The 20002-nt window shown below is 44.8% G+C and overlaps 1 protein-coding gene across 1 annotated transcript in view; it reads right to left on the bottom strand.

Moving 5' to 3' along the window:
* Positions 1-2151: 2151 nt before the first annotated feature.
* Positions 2152-20002, bottom strand: part of LOC128685000 (spidroin-2-like) — an 88928-nt gene continuing 71077 nt past the window's right edge. Inside the window, exons 3-10 of the mRNA XM_070085647.1 lie at positions 15337-15412; positions 11280-11504; positions 9956-10095; positions 9332-9466; positions 5039-7260; positions 4110-4268; positions 3366-3444; positions 2152-2430 (exon numbers count right to left, since the gene is read on the bottom strand). Of these exons, the coding sequence (XP_069941748.1) occupies positions 2350-2430; positions 3366-3444; positions 4110-4268; positions 5039-7260; positions 9332-9466; positions 9956-10095; positions 11280-11504; positions 15337-15412 (3117 nt within the window). The 3' untranslated portion in view covers positions 2152-2349. The remainder of the gene's footprint in view (positions 2431-3365; positions 3445-4109; positions 4269-5038; positions 7261-9331; positions 9467-9955; positions 10096-11279; positions 11505-15336; positions 15413-20002) is intronic.

The following is a 20002-nucleotide window of genomic DNA, read 5'->3' as shown; positions in this document are numbered from 1 at the left end:
TAAGACAGGAGTGAGGTTGGTGTACCTTGAAATAAACACAAAACTTGCTTTACAAAAAAGTGTACATTGATTACCTGTCGTTGCTTCATGCAGGCCTTCAGGATGAAGAATGCCTCGGAACATGGACAGTTCACCTTGTGCTAAAATAGTGTCAGATTTGGGGAATCCATTGCTTACAGTCTCCTTCTCCTTGCCTTTATCCAATAGAAAATTGCTTTTGACACTAAAAGCAAAACTAAAGGGCCGATTAATTCTATCGTAGATCAATGAGGCACCGCAGCAGCAAGATAAGCTGGTATATATCTTCGAGTTACAGGGAAGAACTTCGTATCGAGCTTATCACATCCTGGGTAGAAGTCATCAATCCTTAATTAACAACTAGCAACTCCAGAAATAGTACGATTCGACTGTAAAAGCCTCCACTTGTGGTCACAGTGGTGGCCCATGCTAACCTCCCTATAGTGTGTAGACATACACCTAGCCAACTGACCAGTGGTTAACGCACTGGTCAGTGAATTTAAGACCCACTTGCCATGGGTTTAAGCCCCATCCATTCCCTGATTTGTTTGTAATCGTGTTATACGATTTCGTGAGACATGACAGTAGCAAAGTCGTTGTCTGGTATTTTGAATTCAATGTTTATGATTAGTCACAGGTTCCCTTCTCTCGTGTCGGTTAATTTGCTGCCAAGCATTTTGTACTCATGTTTGATATTGTTATATCTGTAATGCATTATTTTGTCTTTGTCAACAATGAAACTCACTTTACTCGTCCCCGACTATTAGCTCCAGTTTATCCACATCACTCGGAATACCCAAAACCTGCTTTGTATGCCCCATTTTTCCCTCATAATTTGTGTAATCCACAAATTTTGTTGTGGATATCAGTACTATCTCAAGATTATTTATAGGTGTGGGAAGGAGAGCTCCAGGAGCTGAGTCAAATACCACTCAAACACCTCTCCGTTCAGTAGCACTCAGACACCTCTCCGTCCAGTAGCACTCAGACACCTCTCCGTCCAGTAGCACTCAGACACCTCTCCGTCCAGTAGCACTCAGACACCTCTCCGTCCAGTGCCACTCGCTGCTTCCCACTGGTGAGCCAACCATTAACCCAGGCAAGAAGTGTCTTCTATACTATGCACCATTATTTTGGTCAGCACTCTTCGACGGAGTACCTTGTCGAATGATTTTCGATAATCTCGATACACAGTACTACACCTATTGGGGATTTATTTAAGCCCCGGTTTTTGCAAATAAATTAAAAAATAAATCCACTAAGACAGGCACAATCTTTTGTTACTGTTATTATTTCTTTACCTAAAATAACTAAGTTGTGATAAATGATTTAGAAAACCGAAAAAGACACCTGTGTAGCATTTGCGAATCTTTATTGAGGGAGAAACGTTTCGTCAGCCAGTGACTTCTTCAGTCCACTGCAAGAAAGAACGTTAGAAGAAAAGGAGAAGTTTGAGGTAATCAGTCCCTCGGTCTAGTGTCGATGTGTTCAGTCCATAAGGACTGACTCCAGACTAAGGGACTGATTACCTCAAATTTCCCCTCATCTTTCACCTTTCATTTTTGTACTGGACAGAAGAAGCCAATGGCTGGCGAAACGTTTCCTCCCTCAATATTGATTCCCAAATGTTGCACAGGTGTTTTATTCTGCTGTTAAGGTGGAGGGACAATGGTTGAGGGAACGAGTCTCGACTTTCTAATGAATGTTGGAGCAACATTTGCTAGTTTCCAGTCTACTAGCACCATACCTTCCAGTCTACTAGCACCATACCTTCCAGTCTACTAGCACCATACCTTCCAGTCTACTAGCACCATACCTTCCAGTCTACTAGCACCATACCTTCCAGTCTACTAGCACCATACCTTCCAGTCTACTAGCGGGATGTTAGATATTAACATTAGTGGGTAAGTCATTTGATATTTACTTGGTTTTACAACTTTTCCAGAGACTTCATCTGCTCCACTTAATTTGTTAATAGAGTATTATTTTATTTCGAGGCTGCTAATTTCTTTGAGAGAGAGAGAGAGAGAGAGAGAGAGAGAAAGAGAGAGAGAGAGAGAGAGAGAGAGAGAGAGAGAGAGAGAGAGAGAGAGAGAGAGAGAGAGAGAGAGAGAGAGAGAGAGAGAGAGAGAGAGAGAGAGAGAGAGAGAGAGAGATTATAGTCAATGAGGGGTCGTAAAAGTATGTAATGTGATGTGAGGAGAAGAGACAAGACATGTGAGGCTGTGGAGAGTGTGGGGAAATGTGAGCACCAGGTCAGTTCCACAGTGTGAGGAATGGTAAGATGATCACTTGGGGCACCAGGACAGTAGCAACGGTCTGGTAGATCTACTACCCGAGGTTGAAGGCGTTGATGGAATTGACTGCATTGGATGACGACGTACACGTTCGCTGTAGATCGTACGCCTGACCCTGTAGGAAGGAGGACGAGGTGTGAGAAATAATTTGCTTGTAAGATGAGGGAGTTTGAAACACATGCTTGCCAGCAAAGAAGTGAAAATACGCAACAATAAGGAGCGAAGAAGAAAGGAACTTTGAAAAGGAAATAGAAGACAAAAGTAACATGGGACCAAATCTTTTTTTTTTTAGGTTTGTGAAAGTAAACTTAAAATAAACGTTAAAGACAAAATACAAAGAACTGGGAATAACAGCACAAACACTGAAGAGAAAGACGAAATACGCGAAATATTAAATACTAAGTTTCAAAATCTAGTGAAATTATTATTGGAGGTGGACAAATACGTAATAAAACCAGAGGAAACAGTAACAGGTTTGTTTTTTAATGTACATAAGAATTGAGTTACTCCCTTTGGAAAAAATTCAAGATTTCACTTCAGAAAGGAACACTGACAGACAAGTGGAAGACAGCACAACACTGTGTCAACACTGAAATAAAATGCAACAAGAATAATCCCAAAGCTAAAGAGATTGTCCTACGAAGAAAGGTTAAGGGAAGTCGGTCTGAGGACACTGGAGGACAGGAGGGTCAGGGGAGACATGATTACGACATTTAAAGTACTGCGAGGAATTGACAAGGTGGATAGAGACAGGATGTTCCAGAGATGAGACACAGAAACAAGGGGTCACAATTGGGAGTTGAAGACTTCGATGAGTCAAAGGGATGTTAGGAAGTATTCTTCAGTCAGAGAGTTGTCAGAAAGTGGAATAATCTAGAAAGTGACGTAGTGGAGGCAGGAACCATACAGTTTTAAGACGAGGTTTGATAAAGCTCATGGAACAGGGAGAGACAGGACCTTGTAGCGACCAGTGAAGAGGCAGGGGACAGGAGCTGTGACTCGACTCCTGCAACCACAACTATGTGAGTACAACTAGATGAGTACACTCACGTTGGGACATCCAGGCTGGGGTGGTACAGGAGGAGCTGCTCTGGTGGCCCGGCTGGCAGGGGGATGTGAAGGCAGGATTCTGCAACCACAACAACACAGTGAAATAATGATGAGTTTTCTGCCTTGAGGAGTCAAGAACGTTTTAAAAAGTACATTTGTAATATGGATCGTGACAGACAGGACGAAGTAACGTTCAGTTTCCAAATTTTAATTAATAATGTTAGATTGTTAAAATGATCTAAGCGTACATATATATATATATATATATATATATATATATATATATATATATATATATATATATATATATATATATATATATATATATATATATATATATATATATAATTACACAGTGTAAAATAGTTAAGGTGTATATAGATATGATAATTAAGTAGAAGGGTTATTTATATAGATTAAATGAACTCTGATTCTTTCAAGAACAAAAAATGGAGACAAGTATCAAAATAGGGAGAAAATGCAATTCAATAACGATTGTAGAGTGAAAGTTAAAAACTTTACTTGGATACCAAGTGATGTTCAGGGTGTCCTTGTAAGGACCTTGAGTCACCAGGGTCATGGCATCAGGGCTAGTGGCTAGAACGGAGAAATCATTCACACTTATCCCTAACCGCTGGCACCGGTGGTTTTGGCAAATAATTGACCTGATTTATGGGAATGAATGAGGTTCTCTGCAGTCTTCGTCATGCAGAACATTACCGTTATAATCGGTAGGTAACTCACGTGTCCCGGCATTTTGCGTTGATGTCCCTCTGCGCGCCGGCGCGACACCCAACCAGCCGAGTCTCGAAGACGTTACCAGGTGTGGCGTGAGGGAGAGGCGCTCGTCGACTCCTGTGGTGACTACGACCGCTCAGCAGGTCACCCATTATGGTCTTCACTCTGAAGCATCACAACAGAAAGTTACAACTACGGCAGGAAGTTAGACAGGATAGCACCAGCCTCAACAACACAACCAAGGCAACAAGTGAGGCAGGATGGCACCAGCCTCAACAACACAACCAAGGCAACAAGTGAGGCAGGATGGCACCAGCCTCAACGAGCCTCACTCTTCATGCCACGAATATTTTAAAATTAGTGACAAGTTAGTGTTCACATTGGCTGTATAACAAGTAACACATCCGGGGACATCCGAATGGCCATACGCCACCCTCGAGACATTTCACCCTCATGTACACTCCACACACAATTCCCTACACACACACACATGCACACACACACACACACACACAGGAGCTGAGTTTCGACCCCTGCAACCACAATTAGGTGAGTTAGGTGAGTACACACACACACAGCACCCTCCACTCCGCATCATCCTCCAAGCACATAACCCTCCACACATACATACATACTCTTTCACTACATATCTCCTGTTTCGGGTTTAATTCGTGCATGTTGCTAATGTTATTCACAAGATTTAGAATTACACTACCAAGAGCATCAACCATACACTTGGAGATACCAAAGAGGCTGCGAAGTACCAACGTTTGCAGACACACTGCAAGACACCAGTGTCTCCAGACACACTGAAAGACACCAGTGTCTGCAGACACTGAAAGACACCGGTGTCAGCAATGCATCTCTGGGAGAGGCCTTATATTACAAAAGTCGTAACTTTAGTAGTAATGCAGAAAGTATCAAGTGTTACTAACCCTTTCAAGAAGCCATGAAGCTTATGGCTCATGGGAGTGTGAAGAAAGTCGAGGCTGAGACTCTCCCTGGATCCTGATTCCATGATGCCCGTGCGTCCAGCGACCAGCTGCCCCTTCAAGATATTCGTAGCTGCTTGTCCGTGAGGTTTTTCAACTGAGTCTCCGAGTGAGAGATCTGTGGTGCTAGGCCTGTTTAACTCCTGTATCGAATGCCGCCTGTCGTCGTACATGTGAGGTGAACCAGCGGATTGACTTCCGAAGGCGGGAGATGAGGTAGTCCCTGCACCGTATGACATGAAGGGGGTCTGTGGCCGCATGGAATACCCGGGGCGATGTCCAACCGAGGCGTTGCTGAGAGAAGGCCCTTGAATGAACTGATTGACTGAACTCTGACCACCGACCAGACTCGAAGGGCCGTGACCATTTGCAATATTAAACTGCCCTTGGACACTTGAAGAGATAGATGGTGGACGAGAGAGACTTTGGATGCTAGAGATTGTTGATGGACGAGAGAGATCTTGACCAGTAGAGACTGTTGATAGGTGCGAGGGACCTTGGCCACTAATGATGGTTGATGGATGGGAAAGACCTAGGCCACTAGTGATGGCTGATGGATGGGAGAGACTTTGGCTACTAGTGATGGTTGATGGATGGGAGAGACTTTGGCTACTGGTGATGGTTGATGGATGGGAGAGACCCTGGTCACCTGGAACAATTTGTGGACCAACTGAAGAACCGTAAACCATTTGGCCTCCAGCAGCAATAGAGGTTCCAGACCCAAGACTTGTTGAACCAGATAGCCCAGGAACCACACTCGAGGAACTAGTGATTCCAGAACCAACAACTTTATGATCAGAGGGTACTGCTTTTACAACTGTAGGACCAGAGACTCCAGGACCTACACCTGCAGCACTAGAGACTCCAGGACCTACACCTGCAGCACCAGAGACTCCAGTACTTACACCTGCAGCACCAGAGACTCCAGTACTTACACCTGCAGCACCAGAGACTCCAGTACTTACACCTGCAGTATCAGAGACTCCAGTACTTACACCTGCAGCACCAGAGATTCCAGGACTTACACCTGTAGCACCAGAGACTAAAGCACCATCAGTTGTAGAACCTGAGTCTCCAGGACCGACTACTTTATGACTCAAGGGCACAGCCTCTACAATAGTGGGACCAGGGATTGCAGGTCTCACATCTGCAGAACCATAAATTCCAGGACTTACCCCTGTAACACCCGAGACTCCAGGACTTACACCTGTAGCACCGGAAACTCCAGGACTTACACCGGTAACACCGGAGATTCCATGACTTACACCTGTAACACCGGAGAGTCCAGGACTTACACCTGTAACACCGGAAACTCCAGGACTTACACCGGTAACACCGGAGACTCCATGACCTACACCTGTAACACCGGAGAGTCCAGGATTTACACCTGTAACACCGGAGACTCCAGAACTTACACCTGTAACACCGGAGACTCCTGGACTTACACCAGCAACACCGGAAACTCCAGGACTTACACCAGTAACACTGGAGACTCCAGGACTTACACCTGTCAGACCAGAAGTTCCAGAGCTTACGCCTGTAGGATCAGAAACTCCAGAACTAAGGACCGCAGGGATTACACCTGTTGATCCAGAAATTCCAGGGCTTACACCTGTAAGATCAGAGACTCCAGGGCTTACACCTGTAAGGTCAGATACTCCAGGACCTACACCTGTAAAATCAGACACTGCAGGGCTTGCACCTGTGGCAACCGAGACTCCAGGACTAATGACTCCAGGACTTACACCTGAAGGAACTGAAACTCCAGGGCTTACACCTATAGGACTTGAAGCTCCAGGGCTTACACCTGTAGGATCTAAGACTCCAGGGCTTACACCTGTAGGACTTGGGAATCCAGGGCTTACACCTGTAGGACCTGAGACTCCAGGGCTTACACCTGTAGGACTTGGGACTCCAGGGCTTACGCCTGTAGGATCTGAAACTCCAGGAGCAACGCCTTCGGTTCTGAGGGCTCCAGGGGATTCCGTCACTGGAATGGGCGCAGTGGTTTCTCTAGGGATGGGCGGTCCGTAGATCTGGTTGATGAGAGCCAGAGTGTCAGGGTCGAAGACTTGATACCCAGTTTCCTCAAGAGTGGCACACACACCTTGCAGACGCTCGTATGCCAGCGAATACCAGGTCGGCGCTGGACACACACCTCCCATCTGCGAGGAAAGACAACAAACGTGGTTATGCACTTCTTGAACCCCTGAGTGTTCCAGGGCTGACTTAGGGGCCTCGCATTTGGAAGGTTCCAGAGCCCAGTCAGGACGCGTGAAATTGCTGATGTTGCCTCTAGCTAATTGGGGAGCTCATTGTCATCGTCAGGTAAACAATTAAAGAACTCTAACTCCTCCCCAGGGAGAGTGAGGAGTTGAGATGTGATGCAGTGTAGTTCTAGACTAGAGAGATTGGTGAAAAAAAAGTGCCTCTAAAATTGAATATCAAATGAAAAAAGACCTTACTGCGTGCTATTAAATTTTGGAAGAACTTTTGTATTTGGAAAAAAATACCATTATGTTGAGAAGCTTAGTAAGAGAACTTACTGCACTTTCCAAAGACTTATATACTGCTAGTTTCAGTTATATACTGCTAGTTTCAGTTATATACCGCTAGTTTCAGTTATATACTGCTAGTTTCACTTATATATTGCTAGTTTTACTTATATACGCCTAGTTTCACTTATATGCTGCTAGTTTCACTTATATACTGCTAGTTTTACTTACATACTGCTAGTTTCACTTACATACTGCTAGTTTCACTTATATATTGCTAGTTTCACTTATATGCTGTTAGTTTCACTTATATACTGCTAGTTTCACTTATATACTGCTAGTTTCACTTATATACTGTTAGTTTCACTTATATACGCCTAGTTTCACTTACATACTGCTAGCTTCACTTATATACTGCTAGTTTCACTTACATACTGCTAGTTTCACTTATATGCTGTTAGTTTCACTTATATACTGCTAGTTTCACTTATATACTGCTAGTTTCACTTATATACTGTTAGTTTCACTTATATACGCCTAGTTTCACTTACATACTGCTAGCTTCACTTATATACTGCTAGTTTCACTTACATACTGCTAGTTTCATTTACATACTGATAGTTTCACTTATATATTGCTAGTTTCACTTATATACTGTTAGTTTCACTTATATACTGCTAGTTACAGTCATATACTGCTAGTTTCACTTATATACTGCTAGTTTCACTTATATACTGCTAGTTTCACATATATATTGCTAGTTTCACTTATATACGCTTAGTTTCACTTATATACACCTAGTTTCACTTATATACTGCTAGTTTCACTTATATACTGCTAGTTTCACTTACATACTGCTAGTTTCACTTACATACTGCTAGTTTCACTTATATATTGCTAGTTTCACTTATATACTGTTAGTTTCACTTATATACTGCTAGTTTCACTTATATACTGCTAGTTTCACTTATATACTGCTAGTTTCACTTACATACTGCTAGTTTCACTTATATATTGCTAGTTTCACTTATATACTGTTAGTTTCACTTATATACTGCTAGTTTCACTTATATACTGCTAGTTTCACTTATATACTGCTAGTTTCACTTATATACTGCTAGTTTCACTTATATATTGCTAGTTTCACTTATATACTGTTAGTTTCACTTATATACTGCTAGTTTCACTTATATACTGCTAGTTTCACTTATATACTGCTAGTTTCACTTATATACTGCTAGTTTCACTTATATATTGCTAGTTTCACTTATACACTGTTAGTTTCACTTATATACTGCTAGTTTTAATTATATACTGCGAGTTTCATTTATATACTGCTAGTTTCACTTATATACGCCTAATTTCACTTATGTACGGCTAGTTTCACTTGTATACGCCTAGTTTCACTTATATTTATTAAAAATGGAATACCTGTTTAAACCACTGATATATTTATGCTTTTAAATGTGAAGAAGTGTGAACCCCCAAGAAAAAGAAAATACGTTGGCCATCCTTCAGTCAACGGCCGTCTTTACAACTATTGAATATGGCTTGAGTGACAAATGGTGCTGAGAAATGTGGTGAAGAGACAGCTTGGAGAGTTGGAGGCGCCTATGACTCTTTTACCGTTGCTGGAGACACCAACGGTTCAGATGCACTTCCTGAGGCATCTGTTCATAACAGGTTCTAGCTGGTAGCACCTGTTGTTTACCTGTCCACCTTGGTAGCGCCTGTTGCTTACCTGTCCAAGCTGGTAACACCTGCCGTCGGCGGCAGGCACAAAGGGTAAGTCGTTAGGTCCGCGGTTCAGGTTGTCTCCGCCGCAGGGGTCCGGCAGGCACTCCGGCGGGAGGCCGAAGTCTTTGAACCACAGTACCTGCGGGAGGAGTGGTCGTCAGTAACTGTTGAAAGGTCGTTACTACCTGCTGTAGGGTTTTTAGTACCTGTCGAAGAGTGCTTTTTCCTGCTGGAGGCTAGGCAATACATGCTGGAGGATCGTTAGTACCTGCTGGAGGGTAGTTAGAATCTGGTGAAGGGTCCTTCATATCTACCAGAGGTTATTAATACCTACTGGAAGGTCGTTCACACCTATTGACGGATATAAATACCTGTTGGAGGGTCGTTCATATATACTGAAAGCTATAAATACCTGCTGGAAGGTCGTTCATAACTACTGAAGGTTTTTAGTACCTGCTTGAGGGTCATTCATATCTATTGAAGGTATTAATACCTGCTGGAGGGTCGTTCATATCTAATGGTTATAAATACCCGCTGGTCGTTATCACCAGTTGTAATACCCTCAACTTAGCACCTCACCTATCCTTCACCTAGCCCCTCACCTAGCCCTTAGAAGGCCCTGGCTCACCTGTCCTGGCTGGCAGGAGAGTGTCTGGCCCAGGATGGGGTCACACACGTCGTCATCTAGGTCATCGTCTCCCTCGTACGTACCATCAGGACACTGACATACGGGGGTACCGAACGCCGAGGAGTACATCTGTCGACCAGCTGACGTAGGATGACGGTTCCCCCCCAGATAGCGTCGTCAGCGTTGGCGTCGTCAGCGTTGGCGTCGTCAGCGTTGGCGTCGTCAGCGTGGGCGTTGGAGACGTGGGGAGGGAAGGAGATTGGCGTGCAATTGCAATGTCAACAGAGTAAATTAGTGACGAAATTGAACGGTAGCAAATTCCTTCAATAGAGGAATCACCAGGAACGTAAAAAAAAAGGTTTATGTATAAATGGAGTCAAGTTTGGTAATGCTGTGGCATTACCAAACTTGACTCCAGCTCAGACATTGAGGTCCGTGGTTCGATCCCCGGTAGGGGTGGTAACATTAGGACGTGTTTCCTTAAGACTCTTGCTGTCCCTGTTCACCTAGCAGTACGTAGGTACCTGGGTATTAGTCGACTGATGTGGGTCGCATCTTGGGGACAAAATGAACCTAATTTACCCGAAATGCTCTGCATAACAAGCGACTTTCTATGTAGTATGTCACTGATGTCAGCTATGGTGTGGAAATAAAGATTATTATTATTATTATTATTATTATTATTAGCTAGGAATATCAATGTCAGAAAGCTTGACTCCTGTGAAGCCTAAGTGAGCAGAAGTAACCAAGACCGTGACAATGAAAGTGAATTATGATAAGTTTTGAAACTAGAGAAGTCACAACTCTGACGATGACACCTTCCGTAACACTCGTGCTCTCTGTGTACGACACAGAAGCTGTGACTCGGCCCCTGCAGCCACATATAGATAAGTGCAGGTGCAATAGTTGGCTATCTTCATCGTCGAAAGGCCTGCTCAGCAGACTTCTTCAGTCATACTCAGAGGTTGCATAAATACTGAAGGCAACAGATGCAGTGGCGAGGTAAATATAAGGTGATCAGTCCCTCACTCCTGATGAATTAATTTTGAGGTGGTCAGTCCCCCCAAGGTTGATAATAAAGACAGTCAACTGCTGCATAAGTGTTTTACTCTCCTGCTTGTCGGTACTATTAACAAAATTATATTTGTGGTCTCTCGCTTACATTACTGTTCTGTCTTCACATATGACTATGTCACTGTTCAAGGCTCACCTTATTATATTTATCAATGTAATAATAATAATAATAATAATAATAATAATAATAATAATAATAATAATAATAATAATAATAATAATAATAATAATAATAATAATAATGACATACGGGGACAGAGAGTAGTTCCTCTGGGATCATGACACAGCTGGTCACTAAAGACAAAGATTCTGTCAGGAGAGCACAGCCTGGGTCTGCAGTGTCCCCGTCCTGACTCTGGGTCCAACAAGACAAACTCCGTGGGCTTGCAGGGTCCCTGAGTCAGCAGCTGGTGACATCCACCTGTGACCATCTGTACCTCGTTCCTCTTGCACGCGTCCAGCAGTTGGTCAGTACCTGTGGGAGGAGTGGGAAGTGAGTGGGAGCTTATCTCAGGGAGGAGTGGGATCTTACCTCCGGGAGCAGTGGGATCTTACATCAGGGAAGAGTGGGATATTACATCAGCGAGGAGTGGGATATTATCTCAGAGAGGAGCAAGCAGGATGTCAGTGGGATCTTACCTCAGGAAGGAGTGGGATATTACCTCAGGAAGGAGTGGGATATTACCTCAGGGAAGAGTGGGATGTGAGTGGGATCTTACCTCAGAAAGGAATACAGTGTGACCTACATAATAAGCTGTATCAGTATTTATGTATTACCCACTGCATGAAAAAATTCAGTTCCTGCTTTCAACGGACGGAGGTTCGAGCATCCATCACCCCTTGTGCTAAATAACCCACACGGGTTTTGCCCTTCGCACAGATGAAATATAAATCTAATCCACGTGAGCACCTTGTTGTTAAAGCGAAGGAAAATTTCCATTAATGTTTGAATAATTCCATAAGTGTCAAGGCTGATGGCCGGAGGATCGAGCCTCCACTCGACGCACTGAATGACCCGAACAGGTTTAACGCTTCACGTTAAAAAAATATGAAAAGAGATGAGCAAAGGTCAATATTGGTGAGTGCCATACCTTGTACTGATGCACGGAGTGTATCAATACAAGGTGTTGTATTGATGCACTCAATACAATAATACAACAGTGCAACAATACAAGGTGTATTTCTGCACTCACTGCAACAAGAAGAGACTGCTGGAGGTGACAGCAGACACTCTACAACACCTGTGAGAGGCGCTGCTGGAGGTGACAGCAGACACTCTACAACACCTGTGAGAGGCGCTGCTGGAGGTGACAGCAGACACTCTACAACACCTGTGAGAGGCACTGCTGGAGGTGACAGCAGACACTCTACAACACCTGTGAGAGGCACTGCTGGAGGTGACAGCAGACACTCTACAACACCTGTGAGAGGCACTGCTGGAGGTGACAGCAGACACTCTACAACACCTGTGAGAGGCACTGCTGGAGGTGACAGCAGACACTCTACAACACCTGTGAGAGGCACTGCTGGAGGTGACAGCAGACACTCTACAACACCTGTGAGAGGCGTTGCTGGAGGTGACAGCAGACACTCTACAACACCTGTGAGAGGCACTGCCGGAGGTGACAGGAGACACTCTACAACACCTGTGAGAGGCACTGCTGGAGGTGACAGCAGACACTCTACAACACCTGTGAGAGGCACTGTTGGAGGTGACAGCAGACACTCTACAACACCTGTGAGAGGCACTGCTGGAGGTGACAGCAGACACTCTACAACACCTGTGAGAGGCACTGCTGGAGGTGACAGCAGACACTCTACAACACCTGTGAGAGGCACTGCAGGAGGTGACAGCAGACACTCTACAACACCTGTGACAGGCACTGCTGGAGGTGACAGCAGACACTCTACAACACCTGTGAGAGGCACTGCTGGAGGTGACAGCAGACACTCTACAACACCTGTGAGAGGCACTGCTGGAGGTGACAGCAGACACTCTACAACACCTGTGAGAGGCACTGCTGGAGGTGACAGCAGACACTCTACAACACCTATGAGAGGCACTGCTGGAGGTGACAGCAGACACTCTACAACACCTGTGAGAGGCACTGCTGGAGGTGACAGCAGACACTCTACAACACCTGTGAGAGGCACTGCTGGAGGTGACAGGAGACACTCTACAACACCTGTGAGAGGCACTGCTGGAGGTGACAGCAGACACTCTACAACACCTGTGAGAGGCACTGCTGGAGGTGACAGGAGACACTCTACAACGCCTGTGAGAGGCACTGCTGGAGGTGACAGCAGACACTCTACAACACCTGTGAGAGGCACTGCTGGAGGTGACAGCAGACACTCTACAACACCTGTGAGAGGCGCTGCTGGAGGTGACAGGAGACACTCTACAACACCTGTGAGAGGCACTGCTGGAGGTGACAGCAGACACTCTACAACACCTGTGAGAGGCGCTGCTGGAGGTGACAGGAGACACTCTACAACACCTGTGAGAGGCGCTGCTGGAGGTGACAGGAGACACTCTACAACACCTGTGAGAGGCACTGCTGGAGGTGACAGCAGACACTCTACAACACCTGTGAGAGGCGCTGCTGGAGGTGACAGCAGACACTCTACAACACCTGTGAGAGGCACTGCTGGAGGTGACAGCAGACACTCTACAACACCTGTGAGAGGCGCTGCTGGAGGTGACAGCAGACACTCTACAACACCTGTGAGAGGCGCTGCTGGAGGTGACAGCAGACACTCTACAACACCTGTGAGAGGCGCTGCTGGAGGTGACAGCAGACACTCTACAACACCTGTGAGAGGCACTGCTGGAGGTGACAGCAGACACTCTACAACACCTGTGAGAGGCGCTGCTGGAGGTGACAGCAGACACTCTACAACACCTGTGAGAGGCACTGCTGGAGGTGACAGCAGACACTCTACAACACCTGTGAGAGGCGCTGCTGGAGGTGACAGCAGACACTCTACAACACCTGTGAGAGGCACTGCTGGAGGTGACAGGAGACACTCTACAACACCTGTGAGAGGCACTGCTGGAGGTGACAGGAGACACTCTACAACACCTCTGAGAGGCGCTGCTGGAGGTGACAGCAGGTAGGTTACCAGCAGGTAACTGGTATTACCTGTCAAGTCGCCTCTGAGTTACCCACCAACTAGTTTCAATATACTATTCTTTGCTTCTGTGACAACATTCCTCTTGTAGTTCCGCCTGAGGCAGCTTGTTCAATATGAACACACAAGTTCAGTTAATTGAACAATAAAAGTCACAATACCGTCACAATATCTTACTGCAGGGATGAGTGACTGACTGGGAGTGACCGAGTGAGAGTGACTGGGGACTGACTGGGAGTGACTGACTGGGAGTGACCGAGTGAGAGTGACTGGGGACTGACTGGGAGTGACTGACTGGGAGTGACCGAGTGAGATTGACTAGGGACTGACTGGGAGTGACTGACTGGGAGTGACTGACTGGGAGTGACCGAGTGAGAGTGACTGGGGACTGACTGGGAGTGACTGACTGGGAGTGACTGACTGGGAGTGACCGAGTGAGAGTGACTGGGGACTGACTGGGAGTGACAGAGTAAGAGTGACTGGGGACTGACTGGGAGTGACCGAGTGAGAGTGACTGGGGACTGACTGGGAGTGACCGAGTGAGAGTGACTGGGGACTGACTGGGAGTGACTGGGAACTGACTGGGAGTGACTGACTGAAAGTGACTGACTGGGAGTGACTGAATGGGACTGACTGACTGGGAGTAACTGACTGAGAGTGACTGACTGAGAGTGACTGACTGGGAGTGACTGACTGGGAGTGACTGAATGGGGGTGACTGACTGAGAGTGACTGGGGACTGACTGGGGATGACTGACTGAGAGTGACTGGGGACTGAAGAAAATTTTAAACTGTACCAATCACAATTCCAAGCAGGAGGATAAGGAGCAAAAGCCCTTGACGTTGATAAAGGACTCCTGATCCCATGAACTAAAGCTACCCTCTGATTCCTCGGATTACACCCCACTCCACCCACTCAGAGCAAGGATGGTGCGGCGCCTCGACCCATTGTCCGCTGATAGCCAAACACAAGCACTTACACTCCCAACTCATACTACACAATATAACTTAACCGAGCACACACAGATAGCGAACGGAGGATCGAGCCCAGTGCAGTAGTAGCGTTTTACACAGATAAAGTGTCCAGCAGACAGAGGAAATAAGGAAGTCTGGTGCCCAGGATGCAGGAAGAGCAGGACGTACGTTGCAGAAGGCACTGAGGGAGTGACTTACCTAGATAGTGTGCCACGGAGGTAGGTATGGGTGGGTTCAGTGTTGGTACTGGTGACTGGCGCCTCCTGCGACCTCCCTGTTGAGTCAACCTTGTCTTAGTAACGCTACTATAAATAAATAAATATATAAATAAATTGACGGCTGTGGATATATATAAATATGTGTGTGAGTGTGTGTGTGTGTGTGTGTGTGTGTGTGTGTGTGTGTGTGTGTGTGTGTGTGTGTGTGTGTGTGTGTGTGTGTGTGTGTGTGTGTGTGTGTGTGTGAGTGTGTGTGTGTGTCTGTGTGGGGGGGGGTTGTGTAAGAGGAAATTTCACAATCGTAACGCAGAATGTTGATGTTGAGATTTTTAAGCACAAAATATAATATTAATATTACAAAAACGGTATCAGCTGGTATCGGTCGCTTGTTCAACGATACCCATACTTTGCCACATCCGTCTCTCTCTCTCTCTCTCTCTCTCTCTCTCTTCAAACTTGCACTGTAACTTTCTGAGAATCATTGATTAAAACCTATTGCATTTGTTTGCTGTCTCTGGACGAGCAAGGTTTGACTTTCAGAAGGTCGGTGTTAAGTCAGGTATGACCCCCCACAAGGTCAGTGTTGTCAGGTCTGACCTCCACAAGGTCAGTGTTAAATCAAGTCTGACCCCCATAAGGTCAGTGTTAAGTCAGGTCTGACTTCCACATGGTCAGTGTTAAGTCAGGTGTGACCTCCAGAAGGTCAGTGTTAAGTCAGATCTGACCTTTAGAAGTTCAGTGTTAAGATAGGTCTGCCGTACACCATGTCAGGCTGAAGTCAGATGTATAAGTCATCAGGTCAGATCTATCAGTCACCAGGTCAGGTTGAGGTCAGATCTATCAGTCACCAGGTCAGGGTGAAGTCAAATCTCTCAGTCACCAGATCAGGCTGAGGTCAGATCTATCAGTCTCCAGGTTAGGCTAAAGTCAGATCTATTAGTCATCAGGTCAAGTTGAAGTCAAATCTGTCAGTCACCAGATCAGGTTGAAGTCAAATCTCTCAGTCACCAGGTCAGGCTGAGGTCAGATTTATGAGTCACCAGGTCAGGCTGAAGTCAGATCTATCAGTCACCAGGTCAGGCTGAGGTTAGATTTATCAGTCACCAGGTCAGGCTGAGGTTAGACCTATCTGTCACCAGGTCAGGCTGAAGTCAGATCTATCAGTCACCAGGTCAGGCTGAGGTTAGATTTATCAGTCACCAGGTCAGGCTGAGGTTAGACCTATCAGTCACCAGGTCAGGCTGAAGTCAGATCTATCAGTCACCAGGTCAGGCTGAGGTTAGACCTATCAGTCACCAGGTCAGGCTGAAGTCAGATCTATCAGTCATCAGGCCAGGCTGAGGTCAGATCTATCAGTCACAAGGTCAGGCCACTCCCTGACCCTCTCAAAGGTCAAAGTCAAGCCTAGTCTCTTGCCAGTTCCGTCAAGGTATGGGGAAGGGTTAATGATCCAAGGAACTGGAGTTATTGATCCAAGGAATTGGAGTTAAACCTTCCTTTCCTCGGATCAAAGCAGATTACCTACCATTCCCACCCAGGTGCTACATGACTTTTAAAGGAAATTTTTCCAGTGAATATAATAATAATAGTAATAATAATAATAATAATAATAATAATAATAATAATAATAATAATAATAATAAAAATAAAAATAATAATAATAATAATAATAATAATAATAATAATAATAATAATAATAATAATAATAATAATAGCATCAATACAACAATACTAATAATGGCTTCACAAACTTTGTGTTGACGCTGTCGATGATGATATTAAGGAATTTGAATATTAAATAAAAAAGAGGGGAGTTTAAAAGTCAGGGAGACGCTGAAGCGTCACTCGAAGTTGAACAAGAGCATCTATCTGCAGGAACATCTTCCTGGTCCACCAGGAGGGTGGAGGAGGAGTGCGACCAACGTGTCATAGTCTGTTCCTCCGCTTGAATGTATGTACACAGGTTGCACGCGTGTACACACACACACACACACACACACACACACACACAAGGGGCCAGGAGCTGTGAATCGACCCCTGCAATCACAACTAGGTGAGTACACATACACACACACACACACACACGAGATGACGAAGTACATTGTGGACTTCAACTGGCTAATATATTGCAGCCTATATTTGTATTATAAAATACGGAAGTCAAGCGCAGGTCGCTGATAATAACACTGACACAGGAAAAGAACTACGTACAAATGCTAAATTATTATTATTATAATCAAGGGGAAGCGCTAAACCCGGAGGATTATACAGCGCCTGGGGGGGGGATGTGGAAGGCATTCTGGCTTAATTCGGAGAACTGGAGCACAGATCCAATTCCCTAAATCAAGAGCCCCTCACCAACATCAAGGAACCTTCCTTGAGGGGGTAGAAATGCTAAAAAAAAAATGAACATTATAAGGATAAGCAAATTAGATTAAATCTTTCCAAGGAAAATAGTCTGAAAATAACTTTGTTTTCTAATCATTGCTAAAGGGTTGAGTCAGGATATAAATGAGCAAGAAAATAATTTTTTTTTTTACAGTTCACGATTGTTTTACCAACCTATCAAATATTTTTTTTTCAGGCTCGATAAAAAACCACTCTAAAACCCATGGAAAAAAAGGGCAACAGTGAGAATAACACCGTTTTGAAGACTTTTTTTTCACTAGTATTGACGAAGTAAACTCAGCAAGATTGGAACTTAGTGATATCATTAGTGAAAAGAAACCTGATATAGTTGGTCTAACTGAAACCCAACTGGAAAATCATGGAAGAAGGGAAGGGAGGATAAGAGGAGGACTGCAAATATTGGTAAAACAATCTTTTCAAGTTACGAAAACTGTAATCCAAAATAATTAAAATGTTGAAATATTAAGTATAAGAGTACAAAATATATATGGAGTGGAAAACTGTTAGTGATAAACGTATACAACCCACCATATGCTGATTTTTTTTTCAACACTGATGAGCTGAACACATAGACTCCAGGCTGAAGGACTGATTGCCTCAAACTTCTCATGTTCTGCCTTTCCATGCATTCTCTGAATTGGACTGAATGAGCAGTCCTCTTAATTCAGGCAGTTTATTAACTACTTGTCCTTAAAATCCTCTTAAAAAACTGTGCATGTTTTCCGTCATCCTCCGTGTTTAGTGTTTTTATCAAACCATACTCCCGGCCGGGATTGAACCCGCGGTCATAGAGTCTCAAAACTCCAGCCCGTCGCGTTAGCCACTAGACCAGCTAGCCACAATAAGATTCATCCAACTAGGTATATTTCTACACCATAGGAAGGTTAGCACAGGCACCACTGTGTTTTTATGTTAGCTGTAAGGATGATACAGTATACTGGGCACTGAACGAGTTGCCTGGGCTCGCCTCCACAACATGGAGACTCACTGTTGTTGCCTTGGCTCGCCTCCACAACATGGAGACTCACTGTTGTTGCCTGGGCTCGCCTCCACAACATGGAGACTCACTCTTGTTGCCTGGGCTCGCCTCCACAACATGGAGACTCACTGTTGTTGCCTGGGCTCGCCTCCACAACTTGGAGACTCACTCTTGTTGCCTGGGCTCGCCTCCACAACATGGAGACTCACTCTTGTTGCCTGGGCTCGCCTCCATAACATGGAGACTCACTGTTGTTGCCTGGGCTCGCCTCCACAACATGGAGACTCACTGTTGTTGCCTGGGCTCGCCTCCACAACATGGAGACTCACTCTTGTTGCCTGGGCTCGCCTCCACAACATGGAGACTCACTGTTGTTGCCTGGGCTCGCCTCCACAACATGGAGACTCACTCTTGTTGCCTGGGCTCGCCTCCACAACATGGAGACTCACTCTTGTTGCCTGGGCTCGCCTCCACAACATGGAGACTCACTCTTGTTGCCTGGGCTCGCCTCCACAACATGGAGACTCACTCTTGTTGCCTGGGCTCGCCTCCACAACATGGAGACTCACTATCCACTTTTTAAAATGTTTAAGATCTCACACAGAAAGGTAAACACGTGGAGGATGGCATATATTATGCCTGTATTTAAAAAAAAAGCATGACAGTGAAAGCCCATTAAACTATAAGCCAGTGTTATTGACGAGATTGTTGCAAAATTATTGGGAAAAATGATTAAAATGGATTCAGCACATAAGGAATGAGAACATACTGATTGGAACACAATTTGATTTTCGGTCTGTACATTAATGTATATAATTTTTTTTAAGTTACTGTGAGAGAATTGCTAAAATTGTTCAGAAAAGAAATGGATGGGCAGATTGTATTTACCAAGACTTTAAGAAACCTTTTAATAAAGTTCCTAATGGAAGACTAATTTGGAAACTATCTGAGATGAAAATGCGAACAGTCATGAGAGGAAAAAAATGTCTGCATGGGAGGATGTCACAAGTGGGGTGCCACAAGGGTCTGTACATACCCCGGTAATGTTTCTAATTTATATAAAAAGATTTACCAGTAGGAATAAAAAAAATCATAGAAACAGGCTTAGAAATAATGCAAAAAAAATAAAAATCTTATGCGGAATTGAGAAAGAGAATGACTGTAAATCTTTACAAGAGAATCTGTATTCAATGCTCAACTGGAGTCCTAAAAGGATGATGGAATTTTGTGTAGGTTAATGCAACGTAATGGTCGTAGG

This window comes from Cherax quadricarinatus, chromosome 1 (assembly GCF_038502225.1).
Source record: "Cherax quadricarinatus isolate ZL_2023a chromosome 1, ASM3850222v1, whole genome shotgun sequence".
Lineage (NCBI taxonomy): Eukaryota > Metazoa > Arthropoda > Malacostraca > Decapoda > Parastacidae > Cherax > Cherax quadricarinatus.
The sequence above is the reverse complement of the archived record's forward strand: the minus strand, read 5'-3'. Positions and strand labels throughout refer to the sequence as shown.